Raw genomic sequence first — 12,976 nt, 5'->3', positions numbered from 1 at the left:
AGACGGCTTGGGAAATCCACGTTATAACTGTGTACACTCAGGCAGAGCCTGACCTTGCCTATACACACAGAGAATTAGTAAGCATGCATCAGTCTCGTCCACTACTCATACAAGTTTAAAATCGAGGCCAATGACCCTATTCTTAGATTCCACTACTATGTCACCCCTTGGAGTTACCACTTTAAGTGAGTGACAACAATTGTCCATACGAACTCCTACAGGTAAAGACACTCCACCCCTGGTTGTGGCAATGGTCTGATATTTAAAGAAAAAGCGAACCTCAATGTGTTCATGGTTTGACGGGACCTGGAGAAACTGAGGAAGTCGCTTGCTTAGCCACATGGTGATGTCCCTGTTCGTGTTAACAGCGAATGGTTCATAGCCCTCCTGTAAGCCACAGATGGTGAAATACTTCAAGGTGCTCACGTCCTTGCCAAAGTTCATCCTTCCCACCTGAGCCACCCCAAGGCTGCATACAGGTATGAATCCTGGAAGAAAGCAGAATCCGGATCCAACCCTGTTAGTACAGAATGACCACAAGTATTGCCACACAACTCTTGCCATGTGAGAGACATGTCTGCAGTGAAGATAAGAGTGAGATAGAGAGGACCAGCACTAAATGTCAGTAGTAAGGCCAGAAGAGCAGTATCTGATCTTAGCACCATAACTTACTGTGACCTCTCAATAAGCCCCTCTTCACCTTGTAAAAGAGATAAATGCTAAGCAGCCCCTCGGTCCTCCAGGACCCCAGGGGACACAGTCACAGAAGGAGCTCCTGTCCCAAAGGCCCTGGTTCCGGAGAGCATGGCTCCACTGAGAAGGGCAAGTGGGAAAAGAAAGAGCCAAAGTGTGCTGCTCTCCCATCGGGCTAGTAACCTGAACTGCACAAACCCTCAATACACCCTGAACTGCAGAATCCTTCACACATAACTCAAAGGAAAAGGGATTGAAAGGAACATTTGAAAGGTTTTCATCCGCTGATAGCTGCTTTTGCTTTAGAATTCTGCTCTTTATTAAAAGCTATTTATTTTTTATTGATTGATTTCAGAGAGGGGGGGAAGGGAAAGGGGGAGAGAGAGAGAGAAACATCCATTGGTTATTCCACTTATTTTCATGGTTGCTTCTTGTGCATGCTCTGACGGGGGATGAAACCCACAACCTTGGCATGAAGAGATGACGCTCTAACCAACTGAGCTATGCGGCCAGGCTAAGAATTCTGCCTTTTTTTGGCTGGGCCATACTAGATCTAAGCATGGAAAAATATAAATATAAACATAAACAACTATTTTTATATACCTGTTAAAATTCACTGAAACTAATCCATGTCTTTTCCTTCCATGTAACAATCCCTGAAGCTCACACAGGGCAATGCAGTCTCACCTCAACAATCAACACATAAAATCAAGGAGTAAGTTAAAGGAAATGAGACACTAAATCAAAAGCAATAGCAATTGAGCAAATAATATATTTCATAAGCTAATCTAATGTGGGCAGGGTTAGCAAATCTTCCCACTGTTGAATAAAAGGGGGGACTATCCCTTCTGTCCATTGTTTCGTTGGGTTCTTTTGAATCGATCATCTTTGGCAAAAGAATGAGATGGTATTCTTTAGTGGGGGATGTTTGCGCACTCTTAATTTCTTTCTGTAATACTTCATACAAAAGTTCAAGTACTCAGCACAATAAACAAGGTCAGTATTGGGATGCGGACTACGAATGTGAGAACCCAACCAGTAGATCTGAAGTAGCACTGGCTTCTACAAACAAGCTCACAATTCCCTACCACAGTGGTTCCTGCTCCTTCCCTTGCTGAAACTACTGGCAACAAAAGCAACACATAACCTTCGAAACAGCACATGACAGCAGAAATCACATCCAGTAACCCATGATGACTTCGCCCACTTCGTATTCATCCAGTCAAATGGAAGTACATGGTAGCATAGCACTGCCACCAACCAGGATGCAGGACATACCCAGTCTTGCCTGAGGAAGAGTGAATGATAAGCTTCTAGCTAAACTTTTAAAAGCCACAGCTGTGTTTGCGGCTGTGACAGCTCCCGAACAGGTAACCAAGGAAAGTTCTTTTAAACAATCGACCCCCAAGGAGTCAGAGAAAAGGGCTGTGTAAATACAATATGTGAGTGTGTGTACATTTTACATACAGGATCTTTTCCATCCATCTCACCACCTGGTTCTTTCAGTTGCTTTCATAGCCGTGCACGATGGAGCTGTTTCTTCAGCAATGAAAGGGAATCGGGAACAAGATACAGAATGCATGGCACAGGCACAGAGACAAGCTGGGAGTAAGAACCATTTGAAAACGGAGCAACTATGAAACTTCTTTGGTACCTGAGCAATCACTGAATATTCCTATGCTAAGAAATCTGTTGGCCTCAGTGAGGCCAACAAATTGGCCCAGGGACAAGTGGATTTTCAAACTTGTCCCTGGGAGCCCCACATGACCCAGGGCTGTCTCCAGTTGAGGGGCAAGTTAGGGAGCTCCACACAGGCCTCCCGAGGGAGTTACACCCAGGCAACGTCCACCAAGTTTCTTACCGTTTAGGAAACCATGAAAAGATACTAACAGAGAAAGGGAAAATGCCACCCATTACCTGAAGCCCCTGAAAGTCACAGGTACAGATCAACTCCTCCCACAGTAGAAGACTTATAATCAGGACTGACCCCTACAAAGTTCACAGCTATGGTCATGGCCCCATAAAACCTAGAACCTGGCCAAAAGGCCACTTTCCCAACACATCCCGAGAGAATCCAGCCATGTGGACCACAGGGCTCCCAGACAGGCGGCCAGCATGCCCCTGGAACTCTGCAGCAGACCTCTCCCTGCGAGTGCCCAGTCACTCTTCCAAGTCCAGTCATTATCTCACTGTGCCTTCAAGTCAAACAGCACAGCTGTGCGGGTGGCTGCCACCTGACTCACTGCAGAGCCCCGGGGTCCCTGCCACCACCGAGACAGGTCTTGGGGACACTCTGCAGCAGTACCTCCACTGTGCGCTCACAGAGTGTGGGTGGGCATCTGCCCTTCATCGCTCACACACCTTCATGGGAGTGTATGTGATGTAAATCAAGTAAACAACTCACAAGGGCATTTCAAGATTTTAACTCGCAAAGAAGGAAAGCACGGGATGCACACATTTTAAGCAACAACCAATTAGAACAAAGATGTGCTTCCTGCACGTCTTTGTTTCAGAACTTCTCCACTGACCTGCATTAAGATAAAATCTCTGGCCAAACCCATAATATTGGCCAGTAGGGAAAGAGGTAAACAGACAGTCTCTCTCCAGCCTCCTCCCACACAATACTGGTCCGAAATGCAATGCACCAGCAGGTGAGGGTTACCTGCCAGTTTCATCACTTAGAGATACAGGTGTACCAAACAGAAATTAAGTTATGAAAACACAAAGTTCCTATTAATTTTATCCAGCCAAAATAATGGTCATACCTGCTCAGAAGCATCCTGAATGAATGTAAAATTTAATGCAAATAATGAGCTGGCTAACTTTTGAAGATCAGTGACAAATTTACTGAATATTCAAAGTACTGAATGAGGTATACCTTAAAACTCAAAAGTGTATATATTCAAAGAATAAAATAAACCCGAAGTCATTCTTTAAAAAACGTTTTAGCTAATTTTGAAATAGTATTTATATAATATTTATTAAATAATCTTGTGTCTGTGCTCTAAACCAGCAATTTTCGACCTTTTTCATCTCAGGGCACACACAAACTAATTACTAAAATTCTGTGGCACACCAAAAAAAAATTTTCCCCATCTGATCCAAAAAATAGGTACAATTTTTACTAATTCACACTGGACAGCTATTTTTGTATTGGCTGCTGCCATTTTTCCACTTGACAATCGAAGGGAAAAGAGGTCAGCGCCCCTGACCACACAGTTGGGTGTTGCATGTTGTAAAACTCCCTGTCGCACACCAGTTGACAATCGCTGCTCTAAAGCAACAGGGTCCAACAGAACTTCGGAGAGGCTGTGAGTGCGCTGTACTTGTGCCGTCCAGTAGGGGCACCACCAGCTAGAGCTCCCCACTGAATCCTTAAAATGCAGCAAGTGCCATTCAGAAACCCCACTTTTAACTTCATTCAATTTAAATGAATGTAAATTAAAATAACCTCCTGCAGCCAGGGGCTGCGTTTCTGGAAGCATCTGCTTCACAAAGGGCCTTCTCCTTCACAGCCCTGCTCCAAGCCATGGCCCACCACAAAATGCTGTCTGCTCCCTGCCCTGTGCTCCCATCCTTCTGCACTTTATTTCAAAACTTCTCCACTGATCAGCAATCACACAAGTGTGGACACCCCTGGTCTACTGTGACCTGCATAGAGACAGGGCAATGTCTGCATATGTCTCTGGGCCATATGAGACATACAGCTACATACGTGTGTCCTCCTTGGAGAAGTGTCCGTTCAAATCTTTTGCCCATTTTTAACTGGGATTTTTGTCTTCCTGGAGTGGAGTTGTGTGAGTCCTTTATATACTTTGGAGATCAAGCCCTTGTCAGAGATGTCATTGGCAAATATGTTTCCCCATATACAACTATGTATTCTCTTTTCATTTTAATGCTGTTTTCTTTAGCCATGCAGAAGCTTTTTAATTTGATGAGATCCCATTTGTTTATTCTTTCCTTTAGGTCCCTTGCTTTGGGGGACATATCAGTGAAGACGTTGCTGCGTGGAATGTCTGAGATTTCCCTGCCGATGTTTCCCCCACTCTTTGGGACAGCATGGATGGAACTGGAGAGCATTATGCTGAGTGAAATAAGCCAGGCAGTGAGAGACAAATACCATATGATTTCACCTTTAACAGGAACCTAATCAACAAAAGAAAACAGCAAACAAAATATAACCAGAGACATTGAAATTAAGAACGATCTGACAGAAACCAGAGGGGAAGGGGGGAGGAAGGGGACAATGGGGGGAAAGGTTTGCAGCAACTACTATAAAGGACGCATGGACAAAACCAAGGGGGAGGGTGGAAGCAAGGGAGGGAGGTGGGTTTGGCTGGGGGGGCGGGGAGTGGTGGAGGAGAAATGCAGACAACTGTAATTGAACAACAATAACATATTTAAAAATAATAATCAATTTTTAAAAAGACAGTACAATTATTTCACCTTCATCATCCGGGCATCCAGCAGCAGAGCCTGAACAAGGAGGTTCTCCCTACCTTCTTACGAAACGAAGGAACAGAAAGAATTTACATGTAGTTCAGAGGGAAGTTCGAAATAAAAATTTAACACCTGTGGAAAATGGTGCTTTTGCCAGCCATTTATTTTCTTATTCCCATGAAGAAAAGCTGCCTCTGCCTCAATGAAACCCAGCTAAGCAGTGTGGACACTGCTTTCGCTAGAGCAACTGCAAGGGTGTCTGACCGAATAGGCCACGTGGGCACTGTGGGCCTCTCAGTGGCAGCCTCTCCACCCTCCCCTCGAATGCCTGTAGTGGTCATGTGGCATCAGAGCAGAGCACCTCACTGTGCCACCCGTGACCCACCACACTTACCGTCACCCACGTCAAAGTCCTTGAAGGCCAGTTCCGAGCCTGAATCGTCGAGCAGGATCTCCCCGTTCAGTGTGAACATCATGGTGTGCTCCGTCATGTCGACCATACAGCCCACGACGTCACCAGCTTGCCAAGAGCGCCCGTAGTGCTCATTGCCCTGGTGCCACCGCTGGGCCTGGGAAAGAAGAATGGATGAGCAGCCAGAACAGACCCCGCCCACCACCCTCGGGAAGCCCCGCAGCACAGCCTCCTGTTACCAGGGCGACAGGAGGGAGCCCGCAGGCTCACCTGCTGCCGCCCTAGAGACAGGAAGTCTGAGAATTCTAAGTCCCTAACCACAGTACCGTATGCACTGGCTCAGGGAAAAACCCCAATGCATTTTCCTCATTTTGAGAGTTTGTCATCTAAAAATTTATTCCACATACTCCCTATTAAACAAAAAACTCTATGACTTTAAAAATTTATCTCCCTACAATGAATGCTTCCCCGGACATGGTTGGTTTTTCTCTACTCCCCAAAATACAAAGAATTATGAGAGGAGAATCCAGCTGAGGATTTATCAATGACATTTGAATTTTCATCCATTTCAAAATAAAATCGTATTCCTTGGAATCAATGGGACTGATACTTAACAAAATAGAAATCTAGAAGCATCTTAATATACACGGTGGGGCAAAAGTGGGTTTGCAGTCGTGAGTATGCAGAACAGAGTCCATTCCTGTTATTATTATTAAGTAGTCTATTATTTTCCATAAGGACAACTGTAAACCTACTTTTTCCCCAGCCTGTATGATAAAACAAAAGGTTCAAACCTAAAAGCATTCTAATAGGTTTGCTGAAATAAGAACATAAAGATTGAATACATATACTAATATTGTTTAATAAACACAGGTGAAATCTCGTATTATAGATATACTTAAAACGTAGTTTGATAAGCGTAATGTATTCTACTGATCTATAGGCACATATTTCATTTTACTAATTTTCCAGTAAAGCCCTTTAACTTTCCCCTAAGCGTAAACTTCACTGAGCTAACACGTAATGCAACACAGTCACCAATGCAAAACGACGTGGTCCCTCCAGTGCATCACACATAGTAGCTTCGGGGAAACTTATTTAACTTTAACTAAATTAGGCATCGAAAGGTGTGCAATTTCCCCACCTGAAGTTAAAAACGGGACTCGGGAAACATGCCGTTTCAGAACCAAGTGGGCAGGAGCTTTAAAGGACTCAACGCTGATCTCTAGCCTGGAAGTGCTTTCCCGCGCAGGACGCAGGCCGGAACACCCCAAGTCCAACCTCTGTCAGAGGCGTCCGACCCTGTGGCATCCCTGGGCCACACATTAAACACACAAAACTAGCAAAAACTGGTGAACAACAAAAAAGGTTTTAAGTAAATTTACGATTTTGTGTTGGGCCACAATCATAGCTGGTCCTGGGCCGCATGTGGTCCGCAGGCCTCAGGCTGGACACTCCTGTGCTATACACTCCTGTGCTACATGACTGCTTATTTATTCTAAAGTCCTTTGTTCTACTAGACTTTTCCCCTCATATGAAAAGAAATACAATCCACTGAAGAAAAATCAGAGAATACAAATAAAAGAATAAAGTATCCATAATTTACCAACCAAAAAATGACTACTATTCTATTGTGGCTATGTTCATATATATACATTTTTTAATGTTTAAAAAACTTAGACAAAAATATTTAAACATGTATGTAATACATAAATGATAGAATAAGCAGCTGACCAGCTTCCCCATGGTTTAAGAAATGAAAATTACTAACAATGTTGAAAATCAAAACCTTTTGTGACTGCAAACCACATGCCTTAGGTATTCTTACAGTTATTAAATGTGTCTACCTAGCATGACTCACTGCTTTGAGGACACATTTGCTCCAGGAACTGCTGTGGCACAAAGAATGCATCTTTAATTAGCATATGTATTTGTAACACTTTTGATAGACATGGGTGATTCGTCTTTGTTAGTAACTTTACTGTATATGTGCCATGCAGAAAAATGTTTTGAAACTACAAGGGCAAAAACTTCCCTAGAAACTGTTTCCAAATTCGTGCTCTGGAAAGCACTGATGTCACTGTCCTAGCAGGGGAAGCCTGGGGAAGCCAGGGCTCGGAGGGAGGCCACCACCAGGGGCCCAGCAGACGCTGGCCGCTCACCTTGAAACCGTCAAAAGCAAAGGCGTGCTCGTCAGCGCCCAGCTCCTGATCTGGCTGGCAGCCGGGCCTGCTCCAACCGACCCGCATGTCTCCTGCCGTGACCGCCTCGAACTCGAAGTACCACCTCCCGGCCTTCACGGCGTAGGTTTTCTCCGCGCGGAAGATGCGGAACCGCTCCCCGGTGCTGCTGCACACTTCGGCCCGGGCTGCTGTGGGGGAAGGGGCTCTGCTCATCATCATGGGAGCTGGCATGTCTCCACAGACCTCCTCACGCCTCCCTCCACATCGGTGTGTGTCGTGGCTCATACTCTGCACTTCTCTCATTTGTTAGGTGAGCTCACAGACACGATTTCAGAAGCAACTGTTTAGCATTCTGTTTCTTGATTAAATATCAATAATCAATGAAAATATGGACCCACAGTGGTTATAAGAACAGATGCAGACAATCTGTGACAAATTTGTGTCCCCTATGGCACTGAGCCGGGGGGGGGGGGGGGGGGGGGGTTANAGCGTGAGCCGGGGGGGGGGGGGGGGTGGTTACAAATCAGGTGCCAGCTGAGGGGGTTACGCAACCTATCCGAAGCCCGGACGCAGGCGCCAAGGCACACAGCTGTTGGTGGCATCCCTGTCCCCCAAACGTACACTTCTCAGGCTTCACTGGATGTTAAACACTCTACGTTCATATGTGTTTGGTAGGCAGTTCTGGGTCATGTGTGCTACATACATGATTTTTGTTGTCATGATTAATATAATCAAAACTGACACTAAAAAGTGAAGTCAGCCTATATAGTCCTAATTCATTTTATCAAGGCTGTTGCTGATCGCAGGAGAAGAAATTCAGGAGCTGTTCCTTCATCGAACCACCTCGAGATTAAGGGTAAGGTATGAATGATATTGTGTTCCCAGGCCCCCCAGGTGCTGCACAGGGAGGGATCACAAATGACGGATTAGGGCCAAGGCATCTACCACACCAGGCCGCAAACCCTACATTTAAAAGACACTGGCCACTAGAGGGCAGACGAGATCTAATTATGCATCACATTAAATTATTTTAATTTATAGTAAGCTATGAAGGAAGGGAGGCTACTGTCTTTAAAATTTCATACACATCTAAAATATTTTAGATGTATCTAGATAAGTAAATTATTGATATTAAAAATTATCCTTTAACCTTATATTATTTCTAATTAAGCAATTCCAATTTTAATAAAACCTTATAATGAAGAAAATTAATTTTCAAATGTTTAAAGTAATATTCAGGACAAGAGTTCAAAAATAGTATATTTCAAATACTGAATTCATATTCAGTCTAAATTATGTAGCATTTTTCTACTAGAAAATAAATTATAACCTGGATTAATAACACAGGATTAGATTCAATTGCAGAAAAAGTTTTATGCTCTTAACTTCTTTAATGTCAGAAGTAGCACAGTCACTTATAATGTTTTTAATCTTATCCTAGTGATCACCCTTATTTTATTCGCTACAATCTCTCACATTTCTCCTTTAATTTCCATTTTCATCATCCTTGTGAAAATCACAATTTCCCCAAACCAAACTTTTCTTCACTTCCATTTGCATGAAATCTCTTTTTCTATCACTTTACTTTCAGTCCATATGTATATTTCAATCAGTCTTTTTCAGTCTCAAGTGATCAGACAGCATATATAAAGATCTTGTTTTCTTCTTCATCCGGCCACCCTGCATCTTTGTTTTGTCTCTAGATTTTATTAATTCACTTTTAGAGAGAGGGGAAGGGAGAAAGAAAGAGGGAGAGAAACATCAATGTGTGGTTGTCTCTCCTGTGCCCCTAACTGGGGACCTGGCCTGGGCACGTGTCCTGACTGGGAATGGAACTAGCGAGCCTTTGATTCGTAGGCCAGCCCTCAACCACCGAGCCACACCAGCCAGAACCACCCTGTGTCTTTTGATAGAATTATTTAATTCATTTACATTTAAAGTATTATTGACATATATATTATATATTGCTATTTTATTCATAATTTTTTTACTTCTTAAAGAAGTAAAATGTAATGTCTCCGGAACATTTCTTATAACACTGGTTTGGTGGTGATGAACCCTTTTAGGTTTTTTCTGGGAAGTTCTTTGTCTGTCCTTCAATTGTAAATGATAGCCTTGCTGGGTAGAGTAATATCAGTTTTAGGTCCTTGCTTTTTATCACTTAGAGTATTTCATGCCAATCCCATCTAGCCTGTTATTTTTCCACTAAGAAACCACCTGACTGCCCTGGCTGGTGTGGCTCAGTGGATTGAGTACAGGCCTGCGAACCAAAGAAACCACCTGACAATCTTATGGGAGCTCCCTTATAGGTAACTAGCAGTCTTTCTCTTGCTGCTTTTAAGATTCTATCTTTCATTAACATTTTCCATTTTAATTATGGGACTATCTGCACTTCCTGGGATTGTATGTCTAAGTTTCTTGGCCAAGTTAGGGGCCCTTTCTATTATTGATACAAATGTTGGTACACGTGAAGCAGTCCCCAGAGGCTGCTTAAACTATCCTTTTTTGTTTTTTTTTTTTTATTTTTCTTTTTGATGTTCTGACTGGGTGTTTTCTGCTATCTTAACTTTTAAATCACTAATTTGATGCTCTCCTTCATCTACTCTACTATTGATTTCTTCTAGTGCATTCTTCACTTGTTACTGTATTCTTCATTTCTGACTGGTCCTTCTTACATTTTCTACCTCCATTTTTGTTTCCTTTCTCTATGTTAAAATTCTCATAGAGTTCATCTACTCTTCTCCTAAGTTCATTGAGCATCTTTATAACCGGTGTTTTGAACTCTGCACCTAATAGGTTTCTTGTCACCATTTTGTTTGGGGGTTTTTGGGGGGGAGTTTTGTGTTCTTCTGTTTAAGAATATTTGTCTCCTCATTTTGGCAGCCTCCCTGTGTGTGTATCTGTGTATTAGGTAGAGCTGCTACGTCCTTTTGTTTGAGAGATTTTAGGAAAGTTTATAGCATGAGCCGAGACAGGCCACTTACATAGAAAAGTCCCTGGAAGAAGCTTGGGTGGGCCTACAAACTGGGTGGTTTGAGGTCTCGGAATCACCAGGGTGGGTGAAAAGTGTTAGCGAGGCTGATGGAGATTCCAATAGTGTGCTATAATGAAGCATACAGCCTTTGCCAATTTTAAAGTTTGAATAGTAACACTGTGAAGATAATAAACAAAATCCTCATTTAAACCGGAGTTGGGAAGGCCTGCAAAGGGCTCCCTCATGCCCTACTGCTCACCACCCCAAAGAGGAGGACGCGCTGCCCTCGCCTACAGGAGAGCACTTTTCTAGTCCAGCAGGAGCAGGGAGGGTCTTCTGACCACCCCCAGCCCAGGAAAAGCCACCGCCCTGAGAACCTCCCAGTTTCCTCCCACGGCCTGTTTACGGCCTCTGAGTGCCCCCCTTTCTCTACAAAAGAACGTTCCTCCCTCTTGTTCCAAAACAAACCCTGGGAAGTATCTGGTCTATTTGTTAAGGTCAACAATGCCAACTTACACTGCAGGAACAAAAGATTAACAAAGTTGATCATTTTAAACCATAGTCTTAAACGATATTATTAAAAGAAAATGTGTCCTTCATAAAACTTTTAAAAGTCCATTTATTTAACACTTCTCTTTGAGTGCCTATTCTAACGGACAGCAAACTATTGCACTGATTAATGCTGCCGACCTGAATGAGGATAAATAATGAAGGGTCAAACACTGGCTCCCACTACAGCTTACTCCTGTGAACAACTGAAACCAGCTCTTCTGAAGGACAACTGGTAGACTCGGGGTGGGGGGCAAGGTTGGAGCTAGTTCAAGGTGCACCTTGGACTCTTCCCCGGCAGGAGCACTGGGGGCCTGAGCCACTCTGCTGGGGGACAAGGCCAACCCTCCAGGAAAAAGGAGGGTGCAGTCCGTCCTGGATTGCACGCTGCCCACAGATTCCACCCTAAAGGACTGTGCCTGGTCCGCCCCCTCAGCCGCCTGTCTGGCTTTAGAAAACCACCCGTGGCTCTTCAGGCAGGGCACACAGCAGCCTGACGCACCGTGGTCCTGGTCGGGCGCCTCCAGGCCGTAGCCGCACCCCAGCAGCGTGCGCACAGCCTCCCGCAGGCTGTCCTTGTTGGACTTCTTGGTTCTGTCATCAAGCAGCGTGTAGGGGACAAGGCGGGGGTTTCTTCTGTTCTTTACGTCCTGCAGGAAGAAGAAGGGTGCCGTCATCGAGGTAACACCAACGACGTTCAGAAGTGAGATAGTAAATACAACAGAATCAATAAAAAGCAATTAAAATCAATAAAAAATGCATCCTCAGATGAGGATGAAAAAGATACTACAAAATATAAAGCCCCTGCGGGTAAAGGCTGCCCCTCCCCCTTCCCTTTGCCTTCTCAGGCTACAGAGGTCACCAAAACACAGTCAACACAGAAGATTTCATGGAGTGAGTGACTGACTGTGCCAGTTTAAAGCAAGACCACTCCACAAAGGCCAAAAGTGAAAAGCTGCCACAGCAATGACAAAAGCCAGCCTGAAGGGTCTCTTTAACCATCTGCCCAATGCCATGGACACAGGCAGTGAGCCAACAGAGAGAACACACACTTTCCCTGCTCCAGGGACGGACAAGCCTTGGTTTCCAGGAGAGCCAAATTAGTGCTGGTCACAGCGGCTTTAACTTGACAGTCTACGTAAGGCTACTGTCCCTTCTAAAGAGAAAACACATTACATTATAGAAGGTCATTCTATGCCTTCAACGACCTTTGAAAATACGCACTAAGTTTACCCCGTCAATAAGTGAAACCAGGTAATTCTAGAAGCACAGACTTGACTACAGAACTGCTACAAAAGAGGCTCCAAGTTCAGCTGTGGTCACCGTGGTGCTAACAAGGACGGCAAACAGACTGTCTCACTGCCAGACAAAGGACGCTTATTTCAGAGTGAGCACGAAGCCTGCACCGTGGGTGGTGGAGAGGCACAGGGCCTGCAGGTCTTCAGGGCCCTAGCCCCGCAGACGTACCTTCTTTCCACGCACACACTGAGACTCTGGGCAGCATCCACCGACCTTCCCAAACTCTCAGAGGCACACGTAGTTCCAATGCACCTGGGCTCACAGGGGCGGGGAGGCCAGGGGCATGGGCAAGCCTTCCCAACAAGACAAGCTCCGCAGTGCAGAGGGTTTGTCCCGGTTGGCAAGCGTGACTGCGCCCAGCCACTCCCAGGGTGCACTTCCACACACACTCGTGTCTGAGCTCAGCTGTGCTGGACAGACAGAGAA

General features: G+C 44.6%; 1 protein-coding gene across 1 annotated transcript in view; it reads right to left on the bottom strand.

Annotated features, from left to right (window-relative positions):
* RYR2 (ryanodine receptor 2) overlaps positions 1 to 12,976 on the bottom strand; it is a 389,249-nt gene that overhangs the window by 193,048 nt on the left and 183,225 nt on the right. The window contains exons 26-29 of the mRNA XM_037037343.1: positions 11,754 to 11,901; positions 7,708 to 7,916; positions 5,528 to 5,702; positions 280 to 488 (exon numbers count right to left, since the gene is read on the bottom strand). Of these exons, the coding sequence (XP_036893238.1) occupies positions 280 to 488; positions 5,528 to 5,702; positions 7,708 to 7,916; positions 11,754 to 11,901 (741 nt within the window). The remainder of the gene's footprint in view (positions 1 to 279; positions 489 to 5,527; positions 5,703 to 7,707; positions 7,917 to 11,753; positions 11,902 to 12,976) is intronic.

Source organism: Sturnira hondurensis, unplaced genomic scaffold (assembly GCF_014824575.4).
Source record: "Sturnira hondurensis isolate 20B ecotype Veracruz unplaced genomic scaffold, ASM1482457v3 Scaffold0022977, whole genome shotgun sequence".
Lineage (NCBI taxonomy): Eukaryota > Metazoa > Chordata > Mammalia > Chiroptera > Phyllostomidae > Sturnira > Sturnira hondurensis.
This window is presented reverse-complemented; position numbering and strand designations above follow the sequence as displayed.